We start from the raw sequence: 25,862 nt of genomic DNA on the forward strand, positions 1-25,862 counted from the left end.
AGAAGATAGTCTAATGAATGTGTATCTGCTGGGACACATAGCAGCAACGAGATGGCCGACTGTCCACACCCATGGTAAGTGTTGTGTTTGTTAGAAAGCATTCCAACAATAGGCTATACGTACATTCTTAGACACTGTTGCTAACCTGCTATAATTTCAGGTTGGATCCAACTGAAGTGACAAAGAGATCGCATGCATTATATTTTCCAGGCTAACCACTGCAGTGTGTCAGTCTATCAGCCTACTGTAAGATCCTACCGGTCCAGTATCGTTTAGTAAGGGCTGTGGAGCTGTCGTGCTAGCTGCCACACCCACTCCAGCTCCTATGAATGAACCACAGTGGACTTGGTTACTCTGGTCCAGTGTCCTGCTACAAAAATCTATTATTTTTATTGGTATCAATATGTTGATAAGCTATCTTATACTGAGATAAGTAAAATAAAGAAAAATAAAAAACTATGTTGCTTCAATAAATAGTGGTATAGTAGTTTAGGTAACACACAATATTAAGTTGGGAAACAAAAAAATGTAAAGGTTTTTAAGATAGCACATCACCCTGCAGCAATTCAGAGAAGTAAGGCAGCTATATGTGACAGTATACAAGTAAAATCAAAACCTAGAGACTAGATACAACTGTCTAACTGGGGCCAATGGACCACTAACAGATGGACCTGGTGAGGTGTCTGTTCTCAATTGTTGTACTAACTGAGGCTACACCTTGATGTAAAATGACATTAATGAACTCTGATTAATGTACTCAACCAACTTTGAAACACTGAAATTCTCCACACTGGATAAAATGAGAATGGGTCCCATAATGATTTTGCTCTTTTTTTGCTACTAGGTTGCCATGGGTGACAGTTCGTCATGATTACATTGGCCCAAGGTCCTATCAGGTCTCTCCCTTCACATCTGTTCAAGATCTCAAACAGTTGCTCTACGAGGAGACAAACCTGCCTGTCATAGAGCAACGTCTGACTCACAATGGGAGAGTGGTATGTTTTTTTTCTCTCTTTTAAATAAATAATATAAATGCACTGCTAACACATACTAAAATGGGCAGTTGGTAATTTTGCCTCTGAAAAATGGCATAGCCCAATTGGAACCCATAATATAGCTTTATTTTATATTTTCAATAGTTTAAATTTGCAGAAGAAGTCTGTTTATTGTGTTCATATGATGTATGTGTTTGTGTTTATGTGATGCCAATGTTATCCTAGGTTGCTTGTTCATTGTTTTATTATGCATTGGAAGGCTTTGCCAAGTCATTTTCAGACACATAAAAGTGCATAAAGGTAGATTAAAGAAAACATTGTAAAGTGGCAATTTTTTTCAAACCAAATTTCAAAATTGGCAATAAATATGCTTTTAGCTAAATAGAAATCCTATCCCACTCATAATGATAAATTCTTTGTTTTGCCTATGTTCAGTGTAGTGTATTTCATGAATCTCATTATATTTTTCTTAGCTTCATATGGTCATCTTACTAATCATAAAAAAAGCAGAAAAAACCCTAATCTGTTTAAATTATCCTGTGCCGTATCTGCAGGAAGGGATGCGAATCCAAACCATTGACAGTGCCGTCATTGTTAAGATGCTGTAGGCCAAGTAACATTTTTGCTGTAAAGAATGTATCGAATCCTTTCTGTTTTGGTCCTGTTTTTCGAAAAGAGTGATATTCATATCTATCTATCTTATCTTTTCTTACTCTAACTTTTTGTTTCTGTACTTGTACTGTATTTATACAGAGTTATTCAGTTGTCCTGAATACTAGCATCTCATATGACTTCAGTCAAATAATCTGACTCATACTGTTGACTAGGTGTGCAACATGACTACAGGATATTAAACAGAATGCAATTGTTACCCATTGCATCTTTATTATAAAAAAGAAAATAATTGTTCTTACAAATTACACACTGAACAAAATATACAGAATGAGTGTGACTAAGTATGTCAGTAGAAATATGATCTATTTCAACCTCAATTTTCTAAATCAGTTTCATAAATTAAGGTGTTATTATTTCTAATACTTTTAATCCTTTATGAATTGTATTTTGGACCAAACAGATGTGTCAGTGTTGTTCATATGAGTAGTTGCTTACTTTTGGGAAGATACATGTACTATAATTCCCATGTGGTAGTTTGCAATGGTTGTGTAAGAGTATTATGGGCAGAAATACGTGTCAGTAGAAACTGAATTTGAATTACTAATAATATAACTAACTATTGTTAGCTTTGTAGCTACCAGAAGCATGTAGTGAAGGAAATGGTCAAAAACATAGGTGCTGATTGGCCAAAAAGGAGTGCTGTGAATCTCCACTCGATTGCTCTTCCTAATCAACCAGATGTGTGTTTCAGAAAACTGAAACTGAATTTCAAGAACTGAATTGGAATTGCGACAACTGAATATGGAATTAGAATTTTCAGATAATCTGTATTCAATTTCAGAATATTACATTACAAGTTCATTGGAATTCAGTTTTAAAACTAATGAATTGAATTTCAAATTATGTCATTCAAATTCAAATTTTAAATAAAATTAGTTGAGCAATTCAAATTCAAAAATAAATAATTCAAATTCAGTTTTTACTGACACATTTCTGCCCATAGAGCAAGGCCTAACATAACTGAGGTGACCCTGTCGCTTGGCTTCAGCTGATGGAAAGCACCAGGTGGGTGTCGATGCTGGAGCTCCGCTCTGAGTTCATAAGCAGAAATTAGCTGCAAGCCACACCTACAAACTCAAACCCCATTCACTACGTCAAGTTAGGGTCCTACAATTCAGGCAAAAGGTTTAGATTAAAAAACAATATCAAAGTCTTTAATTTTGTTCTGACTGAACACTAAGTGTTATACTTTGGTGCAAACTGTTTGTAAACTGTAAAAAAGGATTCCATTGTGCCATTTAGATGTAAGTCTTGATATTAACTATTAACTTTTTTGTATGATTCAATGAAAATAAGTAGCAGTCTGATGGAGGAGATTGCTACTTCAGTAAGCTGATGAGTGGTATGCTTTTTAGGATAAACTAAAAGGCAAGTTTGGCTATTGTTATGTTTCATTCATTCTTCATTTTAAATGCCTGTCGGTGGGTGCTCTGAATGAAAATGCTCTGAATGGAAATCAAACTCAGTACAGACACCAAATGACAAACCTTCATCATACCACCACCATTATACTGTGATACTATATTCATATCTTAGTTATTTGAGAAAATTGTACGACATTGCATGGTGCAGTGGCGGTGGTAAGGGTGACTAAGAGTTTTGCTTATGCAGAGCTCAGTTTACCAGAGTGCAGTGGGTCACCTTGAAAAGCCTCAAGAGAAGGAGCAGCAGTATCTGGCATGGTACCAACTCTGACTGCTGCTGCATCTATTCCAAAAGATGCAGCCCCAAAAGATTATCTACCACACATAGCCTTAGAATTTGAATAGTTGGATGAAAAACTTAAAATTGATGGGACAGTAACTGTTAATGGTAGGCATCAAAATTATGATGATTGTAGTTGGTGTGTTAACTGTTCTATGAAAATTAAATTGAAGACAGAAGTAATAAGTAGTTTACATTATTCATGTTTTCTTTCACATATTTTTCTGACCCACAATACAGTGTATTTAGTTTCCATCTCCCAAAGCAAATTCTTTGTTAATGTGGAGATCTGTTAAAAAACGTATCTGTTTTTGCTAAGTTAAGTGTATGCAAACTTTCACAACTGAATAACAACAAGCAATAACATGGAATTTAGAGTGTCTGCTGCCCAAGGGCAAGTTAGCCTAAATAAGGGGAAGCAATATTTATCACTTACAGGGTGTAGCTTTGTTTTTCAGGGCTGGTATGTGGAAGAGGGAGAGCTGGCAGATGTTTGAGTACACTACCTGTTGCTAACTGGCAATGCAAACACCAGATAGATTTTTTCATACACATACAAAGTGGTAAGCAAAGTGACAGTGAGGAATTATCCACTTAATTTAACACTGTTTTAGATAGGAATGGCATACCCTAGCAATAAAATGATTAGTGTGATAAGATATGTTCACATTTCCATAATGCATTCTCTTATAACATAACCTGTTTATATTCATTTATTTTCCTTACTAGTTAAATTATGCATTGTCTCCACATCCTACTTTCCTAGCTGGATGACAGCATGCAGATCGGAACCTTGGTGCCTGTTGGAAGCCCAGAAGTTTCTGTAACACTGGAGGGAGGAGGCCTTAAAGGGGGAGGTAGGATTCGTTTAAAACCACAACTTCTCTTTAAAACAACCAATTCCATCATTGGTGAGGCTTACTCACTTTGGCTTTTACAGGGAGGTTTGGACAGACTACCCCGCCACTGGTTGAATTTTTGAAAGATATTTTGAGGCGGTACCCTGAGGGTGGACAGATTCTGAAAGTAGGTGTCATGCTACATTATTGTTTTAAACATATCACAGACATAATCATTTGTTGTGGATTTTGGCCCCTAAAAGGCAGAAACAATATAGTTTTTATTTTTAGTACAATAGCCTCTTTTTTCATTGTTGCAGATGCTATTAATGTTATGATTTCTACCAGGCAAAGGCTATAGTGAGTAACACAGATGTAATATGTTAAGAATTAGAAAATATGTCAGGCTTACACTAAAACAATGGTTGTTTTAATTTGGCTTTACTTGCTGGCATCAGCCTTATTACCATTTCTCTGTAGTGTTCTTGTTTTAGTCTAAGGCTTTTTTGGAAGAAAGCATCCTCCAAATCAGCTGATGTCACCATGTACATCACCTGTCTTAAAACCAAAATAAAGGGCCTGCCTTTCTAAGTGAACGTATTTGTTGTGTTTTAACTTGAAGGAGTTGATTCAAAATGCTGAAGATGCTGGAGCCACAGAGGTCAAGTTCATGTACGATGAGACAGAATATGGAGTGGAGTCACTGTGGTCAGCTAACATGGCTCAGCATCAAGGTTAGTATTTACAGTACACATACTGTATTATGCACAACAGTATAGCCCAGTGATAAGTGAGACTGTCATTTAATTTAGAAGAATATTCAAGCCTTGTTTTGACAATCTCTCCTTTTTAACTATTGTTAAGCAGTTGCTCTGTAGATGATCCTTTGCTCTGGTTTCCCTGTGTACAGGAAAAAAGGGCAAACACAAATACATTTGTTACTAGGAATATTAACATAATATACGGTACACTGTACCCTTACTGAATGTGTACGTTAAAGTATTTCTAACTTGTTTATGCCGACCTGGTTTCTACACATTACATTGCAGGTACAGCATTGTATGTCTACAATGATGCTGTGTTCACTGTGGAGGACTGGAATGGGATTCAGGAAATTGCAAGGAGCAGGAAAAGAGATGACCCTTTGAAAGTTGGACGATTTGGGATTGGCTTTAATTCTGTGTACCATGTTACAGGTGCGTAGCGTCGGGAAGCAAATTATGATTTCTGTTACCAAAGCCCATTTGCAGTACAAGCTATTTCCTCATGTAGAATCAATCTTTAGAAACAAATATTACAGTGTGCTGTGTAAAGAATTATTCTGGCACTGACGGTGCCTGTACATTTTTTGCTTAACCCATATTAAGATGTATTTACTATTCATTAATTTAAGCTATAAATCAAAATCAAATCAGGGGAAATTAATTAAAACATTCTTCCGATCTGATGATATAAAGGGCTATTTGAATTTAACCCTGGCGCATAAATGAGATATCTAAAAGCTGCAATTTACATTATCACTTAATTGCCTTTTTATTTTTCAATTTTGTAATTGGTCTATAAAATGTGACACAATATTAAAAATGTCCTTTACTTCACAAGAGTCCAAGATGACACCTTTACATGTCTTGTTTCGTCCAAAGAGCTCAAATACACTGAACAAAAATATAAACGCAACACTTTTGTTTTTGCTCCCATTTTTCATGAGCTGAACTCAAAGATCTAAGACTTTTTCTATGTACACAAAAGGCCTATTTCTCTCAAATATTGTTCACAAATTTGTCTAAATCTGTGTTTGTGAGCACTTCTCCTTTGCCGAAATAATCCATCCACCTCACAGGTATGGCATATCAAGATGCTGATTAGACAGCATGATTATTGCACAGGTGTGCCTTAGGCTGGCCACAATAAAAGGCCACTCTAAAATGTTCAGTTTTACTCTATTGGGGGGGTCCGGGGGGTCAGTATCTGGTGTGACCACCATTTGCCTCACGCAATGCAACACATCTCCTTCGCATAGAGTTGATCAGGTTGTTGATTGTGGCCTGTGGAATGTTGGTCCACTCCTTTTCAATGGCTGTGCGAATTTGCTGGATATTGGCAGGAACCGGAACATGCTGTCGTAAACGCCTATCCAGAGCATCCCAAACATGCTCAATGGGTGACATGTCCGGTGAGTATGCTGGCCATGCAAGAACTGGGATGTTTTCAGCTTCCAGGAATTGTGTACAGATCCTTGCAACATGGGGCCGTGCATTATCATGCTGCAACATGAGGTGATGGTCGTGGATGAATGGCAAAACATTGGGCCTCAGGATCTCGTCACGGTATCTCTGTGCATTCAAAATGCCATCAATAAAATGCACCTGTGTTCATTGGCCATAACATACACCTGCCCATACCATAACCCCACCGCCACCATGGGCCACTCGATTCACAACGTCTGCCATCTGCCCTGTACAGTGAAAGCTGGGATTCATCCGTGAAGAGAACACCTCTTCCAAAGTACCAGACGCCATCGAATGTGAGCATTTGCCCACTCAAGTTGGTTACGACGGTGAACTGCAGTCAGGTCGAGACCCTGATGAGGACGACAAGAATGCAGATGAGCTTCCCTGAGACGGTTTCTGACAGTTTGTGCAGAAATTCTTTGGTTATGCAATCAGATTGTTGCAGCAGCTGTCTGGGTGGCTGGTCTCACATGATCTTTGAGGTGAAGATGCTGGATGTGGAGGTCCTGGGCTGGTGTGGTTACACGTGGTCTGCGGTTGTGAGGCTGGTTGGATGTACCGTCGAATGCTCTGAAACACCTTTGGAGACGGCTTATGGTAGAGAAATGAACATTCAATTCACGGGCAACAGCTCTGGTGGACATTTCTGCAGTCAGCATGCCAATTGCACGCTCCCTCAAAACTTGTGACATCTGTGGCATTGTGCTGTGTGATAAAACGGCACATTTTAGCGTGGCCTTTTATTGTGGCCAGCCTAAGGCACACGTGCAATGATCTTGCTGTCTAATCAGCATCTTGATATGCCACACCTGTGAGGTGGATAGATAATCTCGGCAAAGGAGAGGTGCTCACAAACGCAGATTTAGACAAATTTGTGAACAATATTTGAAAGAAATAGGCCTTTTGTGTACATAGAAAAAGTCTTAGATCTTTGAGTTCAGCTCATGAAAAATGGGAGCAAAAACAAAAGTGTTGTGTTTATATTTTGGTTCAGTGTTTAAAAGATAATTAGTTTACAATGATATATAACACAGGGACCTGAAATGACAATGAAAAGTGCCTTAATCTTAATAATAATAAAAAGATATATATTTGTTACATCATGGAATTAACAAAATGTTTAAGTCTTAATGTATAATGTTTGTGTTTTTCTTTTCAATAATTAGATGTTCCTGGTATATTCAGTGGAGACCAGATTGCCTTGTTGGACCCTCATCAGACCCTGTTTGGAGTGCATGAGTCTGGACAGTGTTGGAACTTGATGACTGATATTAAGGAGATCACAGAACTGGCTGACCAGTTTGCTCCCTACATTGGGATTTTTGGAAGCTCTGAGAAAACCATTAAGGATGGCAGCTTTCCAGGAACGTTGTTTCGATTCCCACTCCGCATGAAACCCTCCCAGCTAAGTGGTAACATATACAACAAAGAAAAGATTTTGGAGCTCTTTGAGTCTTTCAAAGTAGATGCGGACACAGTGCTCCTCTTTCTCAAGAACATTCAGAAGATCTCCTTGCATGTGCGCGAGTCTGATGGTACAGAACGCATGTTGTTTCAGGTTACATCAACAGAGAATACTGATAAGTTAGAAAGACCGAACGCACTGAAAACATTGAGTCAGGCTGTAGACAGCTATAGCAACGGTGTTCTCAATTCTAAAATCACATGCGTCACTTACAAGGTCAACATAGAGACTCAGGATGAAACAGCTAAAGAGACTCAGAGGTTGACGTGGCTGGTTTGTAATGGTGTTGGGGGCAGAGGACTGTGTGCAGAATTAGACTCTCTGGCAGATGAATTGAAGTTCGTGCCTACCATTGGCATTGCTCTGCCTCTTACTTTGATTAACAAAGAAGACAAAGGTGCCACATGTGGTTTCTCAGGACGAGCTTTTTGCTTCCTTCCTTTGCCCCCTGGAGAGGAGAGTGAGACAGGGCTACCGGTTCATGTTAGTGGCTTCTTTGGTCTCACAGACAACCGCAGGAGTATCAAGTGGCGGGAAGTAGACCAGTGGAGGGATCCAGCAGCCCTGTGGAATGAGCTGCTGATAATCACTGTCACCCCTATGGCTTATTTCACGCTCATAACTGACGCTATCAAAAGGGTACAGACAAAAGTGGACCAAGACTTTCCCCTATCACCTATAGGGACCTATGGGGCCTGGCCAGACCCTAAGAAGGTCAAGTCACGCTGGAAACCTGTCCTCCAGCCACTATATCATGATTTGCTGCAGCAGCAAGTAGTGTATTCACTCAGTGAAAGCTGGGTTCGGGTGGACCAGGCCGTGTTCTCAGAGCTTGACACAGACACGGACATTTCAGAGACTGTGATCAACTACCTCAAAAGCTCAGGAATGCAGGTGGCAAAGGCACCTGCTGCTGTGGACTTTATCTTAGCTGCCTACATACCTGAGTCTACTAAAGTGAAGAAGGTGACTGCTTCTTTGTTGCGTCAGGTAATAAGGAAATACAAACAAAAAGGTCCCTCACAGGAGAAGCTGCTACTGCTGGAGTTTGCACTAAGTGATGCCAATTATAGTGACCTCATAGGACTGGAGCTCCTGCCTCTGCAAGATGAGACATTTACAACGTTTTCATCTACTGTCAGTGAAAAGGATGCCATTTACATTGCATCTGAAGAATACCCCAGGTAGAGATAAAATGAAATGGTTTATTTCCATTTCATTTAGAGGCAAAGACAGTTCGTTTTTTCAAGCAAGTTGCAATTTAACACTAATAAAAATAATAACACTGTTTTCTCTTGTTATTGTCTTGTCTCTTGATATTAGGTCTCTATATCCAGGACTTGAGGGTCGATTCTTATTGGAAAGCATCAAACCTTCAGTAATGGACAGTTTGAAGAAAGCAGCAAAAACCAGAGGTAATGTAACATTTGTTATCATAGTTTAATAACTTACACATGAATATAGCTTGATATGCTTTGTTTCCAACAGTGACCAGGAGACCTTTACATTGTAAAATATTTTGACCAGTTTATTTGAAATCTTCACAAAAGGATTTTTTTTGTGTGTGTGTGTGTGCGTGCGTGCATGCGTGTGAAAATGTGAGGACAATACAAGTGCTACACAATAGATAAAATATAAAAAGCTGCAGTAGGAGTTACAGACTGCTGGAGGGAGGGGATGAAGAGCTGAATCAGAACTTATCTGCCAAACCGGAGGTTCTGTTCTCTTGTCAGGATCGATTCAGTGGGGTGGGAAGGGATAGATGGGTGGGGGATTAATTGTGTGTATGTGTGCATGTGTGTGAAATAATACTGAAGTATTTATTATTAGCATACATGAGTTATGACAAAGCAAAGAAAATAATATAATAAATCAAGTAAAGAAATGTTTCAAAAAAGAAAAACAAGAAAATCACCACACTGTTTAAAGTATTATATATAGTAAAGTATAAACTGAAAGTGAAAAATCCTAACTGTGATGACTGTGAGGGCTGTGTTGGTTCAGCTATATTGTACTATTCTGGGTCTCCTTACACTGCTGTAGTCCAAGCAAGGCACTAAATATGTTATGATTATGGATCATTTAGGAGTGAGCTGCAGAAGAGAGTATGCTGACTCCTGAAACATATCAGATCATAGTGTAGTCACTGCCATACTTAACCATTAGTACAAAATGTTTGTGAACCAGGCAGAGGAAATACAGTGAGTTAAAAAAATTGTCTTATAAATGAAAAATGAAAGACACAGATAATAATGTAAACTTCTATTGTTTTTTAATTATTTATAAAGAGCTTGGGCAGTACCACTAGTATCCTCCACTTTGTGTCCACAGTAGTTTAAAGTTGTAATCTCGAAGATCTCAGTTTTGTTCTCAATAGGGATGCACGATATTATCGGCCCGTTGTCGGTATCGGCCGTTATTTTCTTAAAAATGAACGGCCAACACGCCGATATCCGCCGATATAATTAACCGATAAAATAATGGGCTACTGCATACTTGATGAAATGCCCGACCTCGGCGCAATGTCCCCGGCGCGAAGAAGACCTGTGCGGCACAGCGTGATGACGTCACGTGTGTCTACCTGCAGCATGAGAGAGTTAGAAGCCAAAATGTCCGTGGTGTGGAAGTTTTTCAAAGTGTCCTAAATAGATTGCAAAACTGCTATTTGCAATGACTGCTCAGCTTCGGTGATGCGAGGAGGAGCCAAGACAGTCTTTCAACACTACAAACTTGATTAACCATCTCAAGACCCGTCACCCCAACCGTTGTAACAAATGTGATAAGGTATCACCATTATACTGTACGCTTATTCCAATACAGAAGAGAGTTGATGATCTCTGCAATTAGGTGTGCGGGAAAAAAATATCGGTATCGGTAATCGGCTAAATGAGTTGTAAAATATCGGATATCGGCAAAAAATCCAATATCGTGCATCCCTAGTTCTCAACAGTAATTGCGGGAGCACACTTCCCAGATATCCAGCTGGATGATGGAAAACGGGTCACTAACTGGGTGCCACTTGTGATATTTTTCCGCCAAAGTCGCACCAGACACCCAGTCCGTAATTCTGCAAATGCAAAGGCTTTCATCAGTGGGTGATAGGCTCACCTTCATTGTGTTACCTCATTCATTCGGCGATAGTGACGTAACAGACATTTATTTAAATGAAAATCTTCGAGATTATTACTTAACCTATAATTGCATCAGCTTAAGACTAGATCTAAAATCTTGTTTTTTTTAATGAAATAAAAAAAGTAAAACTGTCAAATTCATCCTCAAACTTCTAAAACCTGTCTATTGAATTACAGTGCAACAATATTTTTGGGGGTGCTCAGGTAGGTATTTCAAAGTGTGTCAACTGTGTTTTTTTTATTAACCCTAACTAATGCATTGCTTGTAAATGAGCACCATGTTAGTAGTCTGGAAACTCTCATAGATACAGTATGTAAAATAAACCGCAATTAAAATGACTAGTTTCTGTAAATTTATTTCCTGAAAGTGCATTCACTCATACTTACTACTCATACTTTCTGAATGAGACTGGGGGCACTGTTTATTGCATTTGAATGTTGTCCACTTTGAGGCAGGGTAAGGCTTTTTAAATGAATATGAGAACAGCATTTGGCATTTCATTTTCAAATTGTTAAAAAATTTAATTTTTTATTTTAATTGTGACTTAAATAATACTTGCACAAATTTGAATATAGTCCACTGTGAAGCAGTTTAAGCCTTTGAAAATGAAATGTCAAACAACTTTTCCATTTTAATTTTAATGTCACAGAACACCGATGCAAGTATGTGAAAATTAAAATGCAAATTGGATTATTGCATTTTCATTTTCATTTTTACTCAAATAAAACATACACCTGTTGAAATTGATAATGCTAGGTGAATTACATTTTCATTTTCAAGTTTACATTAGCATTTGAATTAAGTCCCCTATACACTTCCATAAAAGTGTTTTCCCAAACACAGAAAAGAGTTTTAAGATTGACAGGGAATTTGTATTAATTTAACAAACGTGTGTGGCTGTAAAGAACATGCTGTGTGCAAGTGTGTTTGCTTTGTTTGCATTCGCCAAATGTGTATGATTTTTGTGAACTGTTAAGCCAATTCTTACCTTTTTTTGAAACAGATGCAATGGTGTCCAATAATTATAACTGCAGGAAATTGATGACATGCCTGAGACCTGAAACTTTTATCCTCAGACTGCTGCATAGTGCAATAACAGCAATAAATCTAATTTTGCCAGCTCTGATAGTTAAAATTTAGCAACTTTTATAATAATAACTAATTAAAAAAATTCTTGTGATTTGAACAGGACGACCCTGCACTCAGTTACAAGTGCTGAACCCTGAACGATCAGCTCGACTTATCAAGGAGATCCTATCAACAGCCTGGCCAACTAGAGATTTCATTGTCCAATGGGAACCTAGAAACAGAGAGCTGAAGTATCCTACAGTTTCCTGGCTTAGGATGATATGGAAGCATCTCTATATAAAATTTTCTGAAGACCTAACCACCTTTGAAGACATGCCTTTGATCCCACTTGTGCCACTTGAGGAAAGCATGGACATGGTAAAGCTTTTACGTCTCAAAACTCCATCCCCCATAATTCATGCAAATGAAGAAGCAGCAACGTTTTCTGAAAGCCTGCTTGGCATCATGGAAAAGCTTGGAGGAGTTGTGATAAAAAAGCTTGATTCTTGTTTGCAGCACCCTCTGCTTAAGAAGTACATTCACCCTTCCTCTCCTGGTATCCTTCTGCAAATTATGGATAGATGGTCAATACAACGGCTATCCAACCAAGTCTCTTCTTTGACTGTCCAAGAAAAGATTGCGCTCAGAGATTTTTTTGCAGGACTGTCTGACATTACAGAGAGGGAAAAGCATACCCTGCTTGAGCTTTCCATCTTTGAGAAAGTTGGGACCTGCTCTGAAGGTACCTCAGCATTTACATTACTGAGAGGAGCTAGGGCTTTACATCATAGAGCCAAGTATCCTCCAGATGTGAAATTATCTATGAATCTTGTAGGTTGCTTTGATGAGGAATCAATCCGCCTAATCAAGATGCTAAATGTAGAACAAGTTACAACAACTGAATGTTTGAAGCTGATTATTCAGGATATTGAGAGGGGGTTCTACACAACAGATGAGATAACCAAAATCATGCTTTGGGCACTTACACATCTAGCGTTTCTGAAAAATGAAAACTCATCTGTGACTGCATGGCTTTCTTCACTTAAATTCATTCAGTTGCCTTGTGGAAAGTCAGTCAAAGCCTCAGACCTTTTCGATCCTGAGCTGGAGATTCTACAAAATCTGTTCTACATGGAAGAGAAAACCAGGTTTCCTGCAAGTACATTTAGGTCTTCCCCAGATATTCTTTATTCACTTAGGCAACTTGGACTTAGAAATGAAGTACAGCTCAGTGAAAAAGATGCACTCAAAGTTGCATTGAAGATAGAGGAATTACAAAGTAGCAAAGAACCTGAGTGGGACTTTCTAATCAAAAAAGCCAAAACACTCCTTCAAATACTTAACAGACAAACCAAGCTGGTAAAATCAGCAAATGCTCAGACATCGTTGCTAAAAATAAAATGGGTACCTGTCTGCAAAGAAAGACCTCTTACATACCCTAAATCCCTTGCTTGGGTTGGAGATACTGTCAATATCTGCTCTTTGTCTGAAATGTGTGACATATCCCATGCAGTGCTTGTGGGATCATCAGTAGCTCTGGTTGAACACACATCTGCAGGTATGAAAAAGGCACTGAAACTCACTGTAGAGCCACAGGTGGATCAAGTTTTACAGCACCTGAAAGCAGTCAATGATTGGCATAAATCTCAAGCATTTACCACAGAGGATTGGTATCAATTCCAGCAGATCTTGTTTGAGATTTATGGTTTCATGCAGGCTCATCTTGAGGATGCTAGAGAAGCAATGAAATCTCTGCCTTTTGATTGGGTTTGGACAGGGAAGACATTCTCATCACCTGGCCAGACAGTCCTAAAACCCCTTCCTGATCTTGATTTGCAGCCTTACCTCTACTCCTTGCCAAAGACAATTAGAAAGTTTCACAAGCTTTTCAAGTTTTGTGGTTCAGTTGAAGAGGTTGTCCCTCACCATGTGTTTGAAGTCATCAGCACAGTACAACAAAGATGTGAAGACGGAATTACCAAGGAGGAGAGCAAACATAATATCCTACTTTTAATCAACATCCTAAGATGGTTGTACAACAGTCAGATACCTGTAGATATTAACATGCATGTGCCAATTCTTTGTTACAAAGACACAACCAAATTAGCGATGAAGCCCATTCATGAATGCACCTACTGTGACATCAAAGTTGATGATCTGAATGACTTACTTGAAGATGCATCAGAACCCATCATATTAGTCCATGATGACATCCCCATGAAAACCGCAGAGTGGCTGAAGGTGCCATGTTTGAGCACCAGGTTGATAAACCCAGAGAACCTTGGCTTTGAACAGTCAGGTCAAAGAGAACCACTAACTGTGAGAATAAAGAACATCTTGGAGGAATATCCGTCTGTAGCAGACATTTTTAAAGAGATACTTCAGAATGCTGATGATGCAAGTGCAACAGAGTGCAGTTTCCTCATTGACATGAGAAAAAACGCTGACATTCGAGAGAATCTCCTTGACCCTGGTATGATCACTTGTCACGGTCCCTCCTTATGGTCTTTCAACAACTCTGTATTCTCAGACACTGACTTTCTGAACATAACAAGGTTAGGTGGATCAGTAAAGAGATGTGAAGCGGACAAGGTTGGCAAGTTTGGTTTGGGCTTTAACTCAGTTTATCACATTACTGATATCCCCATCATTATGAGCAGAGAGTTCATGATCATGTTCGATCCAAACATCAATCACATCAGCAAGCACATCAGAGACAGATCTAATCCAGGGATCAAAATCAACTGGAGCAAACAACAGAAAAGGCTTAGAAAATTCCCTAACCAGTTCAGACCTTTTATTAATGTATTCAACTGCCAGCTTCCCCTAGCTCAGGACTCCCCATACAAATACAATGGCACACTGTTCAGACTTCCATTCAGAACAGAGCAGGAAGCCTCAGTAAGTGAAATTAGTAGTCTGTACTACAACACAACAGACATCTATTCCCTGGTTGATGAGTTCAGCATATGTGGCCACAGGTTTATTCTCTTTACTCAGCATGTTGGAAGTATGGTCTTAAAATACTTGAAATATGAGGAACAAAATCCAGCGGGAGCACAAGATGTCGTCACCATCAACAAAAGTGTATGGTCTTCCAAAGCCTCATACGGACCTCTGAGTATTCTTAAATCTGCAGCAAAGGTTATGAAAAAAGTTGCAAGCATCAACAAGGTACCTGCAGATGTCCCCAAGTCTGGCTGTATCATACGGGTTTTGGTGGAGGAGTTTCATAACGTGTTCAAACGAATTGTCGATCTCCACTCCCCCCTGTTCAGAGGTTCAGAGGAAGATCCTAACCAGTACTTTGAGATGGCTGCAAAAGGTGTTCAGACAAGACGACTTACAGATGAAATGCCACAAAAGGCAGTAGAGGTCACCAACTGGCTCATATGCTCATGCATGGATGTAACTGAGGCTCTTAAGTTTTCCCTAAGTGATAGTGGAATCAGGCTTGGACTAGTGCCTTGTGGAGGAGTGGCTGTTCTGCTTGCAGAGGAAGAGAATCACAAATGGACATTAAAGTCCAATGCCACTCCAATCGGAGAGGTTTTTTGTTACTTACCTCTCAGAATCAAAACAGGTCTACCAGTCCATATTAATGGCTGTTTTGCTGTGACCTCCAACCGAAAAGAGATCTGGAAGACTGACACCAAAGGACATTGGAATTCTGTGTTCATGAGACATGTCATTGTCCAAGCCTATTTAGCTGCGCTCACCATGCTACGTTCAATGGCTGAAAATGGAGAACTCTTGGACTATAGTTATTATGCAGCATGGCCAGATCCAAGTCAGGTGCATGATGACTTCACATTGATCAGCCAGGGCATCTACCAAGAAATAGCAAAAGGGGGTGACAGTGAGCATGCAAATGTTTTCTCAGACGGCAAAAACTGGGTGTCTATCAAATATGTCAGATTCCTTGATGATGCCTTACTCTGTAGGCCAGACATTGGTTCTGCTGCCTTCAAGATATTCTTGAAATACCTCAAGAGAAGTGGCTCACAAAAGCTCTGCGCTGTTGAGCTGCCTGACTGGGTGAAGGAGGGGTTTGACGATGCTGGATGTAAAGGGAAGTTGATGGAAAACACTCTGACAGAAGAGCAGTTTTTCTCAGAAGTCTTTTTCCCTCATATCCAAGAAATTGAGAAAGAGCTTCGTGATCCCCTTATGCATTATGTCTTGAATGAGAAACTTGAAAATTTTGCATCAATCCTTAGAGATACTCCTTGTATCCCATGCTCTGGCCCCAATAAGGATCTGGTTTTTCCTTCCAGACTCATTCACCCAGAGGGAAGAGTCGCTAAACTCTACAACACTGATGATGGAAGATTTCCTGAAGGGACTTCTATGGACTACCTAAATCCTGTTTGTTTAGTGAAGCTAGTACAGTTAGGCATGGTAAAAGATGATCTGTCATGGGAGGACCTTATTGAGCGTGCTCAATCTGTTACTGACCTTAATGAAAAGGACCACACAGCTGCATGTTTTCGGAGCAGTATACTACTAAGTCTCATCGATGAGAAACTGAAAATGAGAGATTCAGGAGAAGCTGAGCTTTTAGAAAAACTACAGGACATCAAGTTCCTTCCATTCCTGACGAGACCTGCAGGGTTCTCACTCCCATGGCATGGGAATAATTTTTCCCCGACTAAAATGTTCTCTTCTGAAGAACTCTTCACAACTGAACATCAGGACACGGTGTGTCTGATGAAGCCAATCTTGAATGAAAATTCTCCATCTTTCAAAGGTTGTGGTGCAATGTCGTTGGCTGTGAAAGACTGTCTTGGTCTAATAAGGAAGCCTTCAGTTGGACTGGTCATCAGTCAACTGAAGAAACTATCTCAATCATTTGATGGCGTGACACTGTATCAGGAGAATATAACAAATGCCTGTTACAAGTTTCTTCACGAGGAAATGCTACAGGATGAGAATGCAAAAAGACAAATAACTGAGGAACTAAAAGCATTCAATTCCATCCTGGCTGAAAACACATATGTCAATCCAGCCAAAGTTGCTTTCCACCTGAATTTTGATGCAGCTCCACACCTTTATCAGCTCCCTAACAAATACAGAAACAGCTGTCGGGAGCTCTTTGAAACTGTTGGGGTACAGCCAAACTACACAGTCGAGGATTTTTCTGCAGTTCTTGAAACTGTGAAACAAGAATGTGGCCGAAGGTCACTCACAGAGGATATTTTCCAGTTGTGTCGCAGAATTATTAGTGAAGGAATATGGAGTTTGATACGGGACAAGAACCAAGAATACTGCCAAGCTAATTATGGAAGGATTCTGTTACCTGACTCAAATCTGACATTGCAACCTTCAAAATCACTTTGCTACAATGACTGCCCTTGGATCAAAGTCAAAGACTGTTCTGTGAAATACTGTCACGGGGACATTCCAAGAGAGGTTGCTGTGAAATTAGGAGCTGTCCCAAAACGTCACAAAGCTTTGGAGAGGTATGCCTCAAATGTCTGCTTCACTCCGCTTGGGAGTGAGTTTGGACAGAAAGAAAAACTCACAAGCAGGATAAAAAGCATCCTCAATGCTTATCCATCAGAAAAAGAAATGCTAAAAGAGCTTCTACAAAATGCAGATGATGCAAAAGCCACTGAAATTTACTTTGTTTTTGATTCAAGGACACATCCCACAGACAGAATCTTTGATGACAAATGGATCCCAATGCAAGGCCCTGCTCTCTGTGTATATAACAACCAGCCTTTTACAGAGGATGATGTCAGAGGTATACAGAACCTTGGAAGAGGAACAAAAGAGGCTAATCCTGGGAAAACAGGTCAGTACGGCATAGGATTCAACTCTGTCTATCACATCACTGACTGCCCATCCTTCATTTCAAACAATGACATTCTGTGCATCTTTGATCCACATGCACAGTATGCACCGGGGGCCACATCTGTGAGTCCTGGACGAATGTTTAAAGACTTGGACTCTGACTTCAGATCTCAGTTTTCAGATGTTCTAAATCTTTACTTGGGGATTCATTTCAAGTTAGAACGCAGCACAATGTTTCGATTTCCCATCCGCTCTACAGAGATGGCAAAGAAATCAGAGATCAGTTCTGTCCCTGCATCAGACAGAATGGTGCAAAACCTTTTGGATAAGCTAAAAAATGATGGTGCAGAGCTTCTAATGTTTCTCAACCACATGGAGAAAATATCAATCTGTGAAATTGATAATGCATCTGGAGAACTAAAAGTACTCTATTCTGTAACAGCCAAAATTACAGATGGTGATCGGCTAAAACGCAAACAGTTTCATTCCTCAGTTGTAGACAGTGTGACCAAAAAGAAGCTGCTTATGACAATCCCAGTCCAACAGATAACCTATACAATGGACATAGAGGACACTGATGGAAATATGACCACATGGATGATATGCAACCGATCTGGCTTCCCTAACATTGAAAATGTCTCAAAAAGTGTGATCTCAGCTCACAAAAATGAGGACATAACCCTATTTCCACGTGGAGGTGTAGCTGCATGTGTCAGCCATAACTACAAAAAAACCCACAGAGCCTTCTGCTTTCTGCCCCTTTCACTGGAGACTGGCTTACCTTTTCATGTCAATGGGCATTTTGCACTAGACTCTGCTAGAAGAAATCTGTGGAGAGATGACAATGGAGTGGGGGTCAGGAGCGACTGGAATAACAATTTGATGACATCACTGATAGCCCCTGCCTGTGTGGAACTGCTGATTCAGCTTAAGCGTCGATACTTTCCAGGTTCTGATTCCTCCATGACTATTCTACAAGGAACACCACTTCATGTTGTTAAAGACACATTGCGTAAATATCTGTTCTTCTTCCCAGTCAACAGAATTGATATTCAGCCAGATTGGTACTGCCTGGTTAAAGCAGTTTACAACTGTATCCATGCTGACCTGAAGCGCCTGCTTCCTGTAGTCAGAGCAGTGCACCATGACAACGCTGACATGCACTCTGTTGTTTATATTTCATGGGTGAATATATCCAATACAAACAAGGGCAGAGTCTTTTTTGATAATCTGCTACAAGATGAGCTTCAGCACTTGAAAAACACGGAGTACAACATCACCTCAAGGAAATCTGTTGCTGAAAATGTGTACAGGTTGAAAACTCTGCTTCTGGATATTGGTTTCAACCTGGTTTACAGCTGCGATGAGACAGCAAATCTCTATTTCTGTTTGGAAGATGCAGGAATACCAGTCAGTTATGTGACACCAGAAGATGTCCGTAACTTTCTTCATACTTTCTCATCCCCAGACACATCTTGCCACATTGGAAAACTCCCCTGCCGTCTCCAACAGTCAAACTACAAGCTAGTTCATAGCTTGAAGCTTCTAGTCGACTACTGCTTCAAAGATATAGAAGTAGCTGAAGTTAAAATTGAAGGTTTGCCTCTGTTGATAACAATGGACAATATGCTTCAGGTGTTTGATTCCAAGAGGCCAAAGTTCCTCACAACACATCATGAGCTTATCTCATCAAGGAAAGAATTGTTCATGAATACATTGTACATAAGGTACAGCAACATCCTTCTGAAGGGAGGAGCTGCAAAGAACTTTGACGTCAACTGCTTTGGTGACCTTCTGGGATCAGTTCTTCCAAGAGAGTATCGAACAAAGACCCCTGTAAAGTGGAGAGACACTTTTGCAGGTGAATCTTGGTTGAAGAATGTGTGGAACTTCATCAGTGAGAATATTGCTGTTAAGGAGGATCAGGTTGACAATAAGCCCAGTTTCGACACAGTGCTTGATATTCTGAAAGACTGGGCTTTGCTACCTGGAATCAAATTCATGGCAAGAGAAAGGATAGTTGTCCCTGACCATGATGTCCTTTTACCTCTGAGTTTGATGAACATAGCCCTATTTCCACATGGCCAAAATGACAAAGTTTTTCACACTCTAATGAAAGCAGGATGCATTCAGCTTGCAGTAAACAAAATCTGTGTTAAAGAGAATCCCATTATGCCCTTTCTAGCCCAACAAACTGCAAACATTGAAAATCCATCAAGTGTTCTGAAAGCTGTAGAGTACATGATTCAGACATCGGCATTCAAAGCAGCAAATCTGACTGACAAGGACTTTGAGGCTCTAATGTTGTATTTTAACTGCAATCTAGCATACCTCACACAAAAGGATGCACAAAGACTAAAACTCCTACCGTGCTTTAAATCAGTCAGTGGGAGATACATTAACATTGCAAACTATGAAGCTAACTTTATTCTTGCAAAATGCATTCCCACTGCTGATATAGACAAATGGGCTCACACAGCCTCCTTTGCATTTCTTGCTGACAGCCTGCAGCTAAAAGATCTGCACACCTTCCTTGGCTGCATGCCCATAGATGACTTAGAAATCTACCATCAACATCTTCTGCCAAAGTTTGAGAGTCTTTCATATGATGCCAAAATTGAACATATCATTTACTTGAAAGAAAGACTTTTGTCAATGGAAGAACCATGCAAGATAAAGGATCAGCTCTTTGAGAAGTTGGAGGGACTGCTGTTCATCTATGATAACTCAAACAGACTCAGACCAGCCAAGTTTTTCTATGATGAGACAGTGAAGGTATTTGAAGTCATGCTACCTGCAAAATCATTCATACCAAATGACTTTTTTAAGAAAGTTGAGCAAGTGTCAAAACCCAAGAATGGGACATTGTTGCTCACTTCATGGATAACCTTTCTGAGAAGTATTGGTCTCAAGAATGAAGTGTCACAGCAGCAAGTTCTACAGTTTGCAAAAGAGGTCAGCATCAAAGCCCAAACGGAGAGCTGGACCAAAGAAAAAGTACAAACCATTGTTAATGTTCTTTTAAACCATATTTTCAAAGAGAGGATAGACCTGTTCCAGGGTACTTTTCTCAAAGAGCTGTCAATGATACTATTCCTGTGTCCAGAGAGAGCCCCAAAAGAGCTAATCAAGCTTCATTCTCAGTACCAAGATATGAGTGGAACACTTCCTCTGATTCGCTTCAGTGGGTCACAGATAAATCCAAAGTTCCAGCAAACAGATATCATTCACTTGCTTTGGACATCTTGCCCAATTCTACCCGAAAAAGCTACACCATCATGCATTAAAGATCAAGAGGGTAGCACTCTCACTGGACAGGAACAACTTGACCAAGTGCTGAACATGTTAGGAGTCAATTTGGACCCAATGTTGGAAAAAGTCATAAGCAACTGCAAGAATATTTGCAACATATCCAATCCAGATGATGAAATGGTGAAAACCAGGAACAAAGTTTTAAAGTCCACCTACGAGTTCCTCAGTGCAGATAAAAGAGATTTCCGTTACCAGCTCCGTGGGGTGGCTTTTGTCATGGTCGAAGATGGCTGGAAATTGCTAAAACCTGAAGAGGTTGTCATTAATTTGGACAATGAATCTGACTTTAAACCCTACTTGTATAAATTACCTCTAGAACTTGGTACCTTCCATCAGCTGTTCAAACTTCTTGGCACTGAAGATGTTGTGTCAACTAAACAGTATGTCGAGGTACTCTGGCGAATTTACAGAAGTTCAGAGGGCAAGCAGCTTGATCCGAATGAAATGAGAACTGTGAAAAGAGTTGTTTCTGGGCTGTTCAAGTCTCTCCATAATGATCCAGTGGAAATTCGCAAAGATCTTGAAAATGTAAGAGATTTAACTTTTTATCTGCCAAGTCATGATGGCAGATTAGCAAAATCCAGTAGTCTGGTGTTTGATGATGCCCCACACTACAAGAGTAGAATTCAGGGTAACATTGGAGTTCAGATGTTCGTGGACATGAGCCAGTGCTATCTAGGCAAGGATCATGCGTTTCACACAAAGCTGATCATGCTACTTCCACCGAAACTAAGGCCAAGACTGTTAAGTAACATTCTTGAAGAGCAACTTGATGAGGATTCTCCAAAAATGTGCCAGTTTGGAGCTCTTTGTTCACTTCAAGGTCGCCTTCAGCTGTTGCTGTCATCAGAGCAGTTCATCACTGGACTGATCAGAATAATGAAACATGAGAATGACAATGCTTACCTTGTGAATGAGGAAAAAGCCATACGTCTCTGCAAAGCACTTTGTGAAGGATTGAAAGTTTCTTGTTTTGAAAAACTCCAGACAACATTAAGAGTGAAAGGATGTAGTCCCATCCCACACAGCCGCAGCGAAACACTTGCCTTCCTAAAGAGATATGGGACAGCTGTGATTCACCTCTATATCCAGCATTCAGATAGCAAAGACATTAATTTTCTCTTAGCACTGGCGATGACATTAAAATCTGCCACAGACAATTTGATTTCTGATACATCCTATCTGATTGCCATGCTTGGCTGTAATGACATTTACAGAATCACAGAGAAGTTGGACAACCTTGGGGTAAAGTATGATTCAACAGAGCCTTCAAAACTTGAGCTACCCCTCCCTGGAACCCCAATACCAGCTGAGATACACCACACACTGCTTATGGATCCCATGAATGTATTTTATCCAGGAGAATATGTAGGCTACCTTGTGGACTCTGAGGGTGGAGACATGTATGGGTCCTACCAGCCTACATATACATATGCCATCATTGTTCAAGAAGTAGAGAGAGATGAGGAGGAAATTACAAGTTTTCTTGGAAAATGCTTCCAGATTGACATTGGTTACAGTGAGTACAAGATAGTCAGTTCTCTAGACTTGTACAAATTCTCAAGACAAGATGAAAGTACCCATGTTCGTGACTCCAGTGCCCCATCAACTCCTACAATGCCAAACAGTTGTTCCTCTGGTCTACGAATGACCCCTCCCCTTTTTGCTGGTAAGGAAAATCTGAGACCTCCCCCTCAAAAACAGTCTCCAAAAAAGATCAAGCTTCATGCATTGCCTGAGATTCTGAAAGAAGTGACCTTAGTAGTTGAACAAGCTTGGAAGCTTCCCGAGATAGAGAGAAAGAAGATAATTCGAAGATTATATCTCAAGTGGCATCCAGACAAAAATGCAGAGAATCTGGACATTGCCACAGAAGTATTCAAGCACTTGCAGAATGAGATCAACAGGATGGAGAAACAGTCTTTGGCTGATCAGCAAAATACAGAAAGAGCTTCCAGGAGATCCTACTCCACATCTTCAACCCGCTTCCAGTCCGAGAAGTTTTCATTTCAAAGGTTTTATTCATCATGGAACCAAGAAGCAACAAATCACAAATCTGAAAGGCAGCAGTTCAGAGACTATACAGGCTATGCAGGTTCCTCACATTCTCACCGTTTCTTTGTCCCTCCTACTTTCAAAACAGTTGGCAACCCTGTTGAAGCCCGCAGGTGGCTTAGACAAGCAAGAGCCAACTACTCTGCTGCTCGGAATGATCTTCATAAAAATGCCAACGAATGGGTTTGTTTCAAATGCTACCTGGCCACGAAGCTTGCACTGATAGCTGCTGACTATGCAGTCAGAGGAAAGTCGGACAAAGACGTGAAACCAACGGCCTTGGCTCAAAAAGTTGAGGAGTACAACTCCCAGTTAACAGGCCTTGCCAATGATGTTCACATCCTGGAAGGATATGGTGTGGACAGCCTGAGAACACGCTATCCTGATCTCCTGCCGTTTCCACAGATTCCCAATGATAGATACACATCTGAGGTGGCAATGAGAGTAATGGAATGTACCGCACGGATAATCATAAAGCTTGAAACTTTTGTGCAGCAAAAAATATAATACTGTAAAGATGACACTGAAACTTCAGTTTGCATAGATCCTCTGTGTAATAGAGCATACCCTTGGCTGTGTGCAATACGGATTGTGAATATCACTTTGAGAAAAAGTAGTACCTGTGACGATAGTTTTGTGGCCAATGCGAAGTAAATAAATGTATGGCTCCCATAGTCTGAGTCCCAACACTGAAATTATTTGCTAAAAAATATGCTGCTTTTTCACTTTATATGTGTGTCTATCTCTATGCCTCTATCTATGTATCTTTATCTATCTATCTCTATCAATATATCTCTTCATCTCTCTCCTCTCTCTAGGTCAATATAGATAGATAAAGATGTTCTGCAGTCAAGGAAATTACATACATATATTACAATTTTTCTTTTTAGATTTTCTGTCTTGTATTTTATGATTGGTTTTATTTAATTACTGTAAAAGTTGTACATTTTCTGTAACATTGCCACTCAGTTCATCATGGAACATTTTTAAGCATTGAGTAAACCCAGCAACTGGGAAGAATCCATATGTGGATTGAAAACTGTAACTTTTGAAGCAATGTTTTTTTTTAATCAGGATTTGTTTTTCTATTGCTATAGCCGTGTAAATTGTTTGACATATAACAGTTGGTGACTGTTTTACATTATTACATGTCCATATGAATCTTGTGTTTCTTGGAGCCCTACAGATAGCAAATATGCTTTGATAAATAAAAATGTAGGGATAGGGCAGTTATGACTGTAGCTCAGCTTTTGCTTAAACATGTCCAAGGGTTGTTTTTACAGTCTTACAGTGATGACCTGTTTGGGAAAACAGGAGGACAGTTTAATAAAATAAGGGCAGTTTGAGCATTACAAAAAACATGTCAATTTTGGACAGCATTAAATAATGTCACACATCTTTGGTAATTTGAAACTTTCTTGTTTAAGGCACTTAGAACAGCATCAAACTGAAATTCTTACTTAATTTAACTGTATTATTGGTTTTCTTTTATCTTTGAAGGACTATACAAACACTAACAGCAAATGTCATTTTTATACATAATTTAAAATATGCTTCTTGGTATCTTTAGACTCATTACACCTCAAGCTTGACGCAACTCAACTGAGGATGTCTCCTCAAATAAACCAGAACCTTGTGTATCACTAGTTGTTGTACACTGTGCCATATAGATGGCCTAATAAATTTCCCTTAAATACATTGTCTGTTTATATTTCTAGTTTTATAAAAGGTACGTCAAAAAATAATACTTTCTGTGATTAATAGAGCTTATGCACTTTTAAATTGTTTTTAATTGCATCAGTTTTTGTAATATATAATTTTAAAAGTCTCAAGTTTGCAAGCAAAACCACCTATTGTTTTCTTGAAAAAAAAAACTGAATTAAAATGTACTCTTATTATTGGAATATGGTAATGTCAGTACCAATAATAATACCAATAAATAAATTAACCTTTTGGTGCTAAGTTAAATTTATATGTTCTTTTATGTTCCATTATAAGTGAAAAATCTTAAATATTTGATTTAACAAATCATTTCAGAGCAAGATCCATTACCAGTACTAATTGTGTGTAATACTGTATGTCTGATGTCATGACAGGGCCAGCTGATATTTACTTAAGTATCATCTTGTGGGGTTGTACACAAAGCCAACAAATCTGCTCTGCAACAGATAGTAATTGGGGCCTTCAGAATAAGACCAGAGTTTGTCCTAGGCTTGCTGGTGTTAGTCAGTTGGTTTGTGCTGGTTGGAATTATTTTTTCTGCATTCTGGTGATACCTTTTCCACTAAATTCACATCAAAGAGTCAATAAAAATTGTTCAGAAATGATTCTCAGGGTATCTTATCTATACATTACAGTTTAAATGCAGAGCAGAATTTGGAATAGATTGATAGATTGATTTTGTATCAAAATCTTTCAGATTATTATTATTATTATATATAAATTATCAGATTATTATATATAATTATAATATATGTAATAATCTGATGGATTTAGATCCTAAAACTGGGAAACTGGAAGCAGTAGCAATATGTTTTACATTAAGAAACAGCCAGCCCCTTGCTCAGTAAAGTTGCCCAAAACATTTGAT

The 25,862-nt window shown here is 39.4% G+C and overlaps 1 protein-coding gene across 2 annotated transcripts; it reads left to right on the plus strand.

Moving 5' to 3' along the window:
• The first annotated feature begins 2 nt into the window (after window positions 1-2).
• Window positions 3-24,970, plus strand: sacs (sacsin molecular chaperone). Of its 2 annotated transcripts, XM_069668284.1 has the most exons (9): window positions 3-74; window positions 845-995; window positions 4,141-4,231; window positions 4,315-4,400; window positions 4,836-4,947; window positions 5,263-5,409; window positions 7,611-9,093; window positions 9,233-9,324; window positions 12,231-24,970. In XM_069668284.1, exons 1-9 carry the CDS (start codon window positions 52-54, stop codon window positions 23,777-23,779), a joined length of 13,734 nt encoding a protein of 4,577 aa, XP_069524385.1. In that variant the 5' UTR covers window positions 3-51; the 3' UTR covers window positions 23,780-24,970. The 2 variants fall into 2 exon arrangements, with proteins under 2 accessions (XP_069524385.1, XP_069524386.1); XM_069668285.1 differs by lacking the exons at window positions 3-74; window positions 845-995; window positions 4,141-4,231; ... (1 more) ...; window positions 4,836-4,947; window positions 5,263-5,409 and adding an exon at window positions 11,218-11,244 and having other exon boundaries at window positions 9,026-9,324.
• Window positions 24,971-25,862: the final 892 nt, after the last annotated feature.

The sequence above is a fragment of the Semicossyphus pulcher genome, unplaced genomic scaffold (assembly GCF_022749685.1).
Source record: "Semicossyphus pulcher isolate SPU_LCO1_2020_fin unplaced genomic scaffold, fSemPul1.0.p SCAF_19, whole genome shotgun sequence".
Lineage (NCBI taxonomy): Eukaryota > Metazoa > Chordata > Actinopteri > Labriformes > Labridae > Semicossyphus > Semicossyphus pulcher.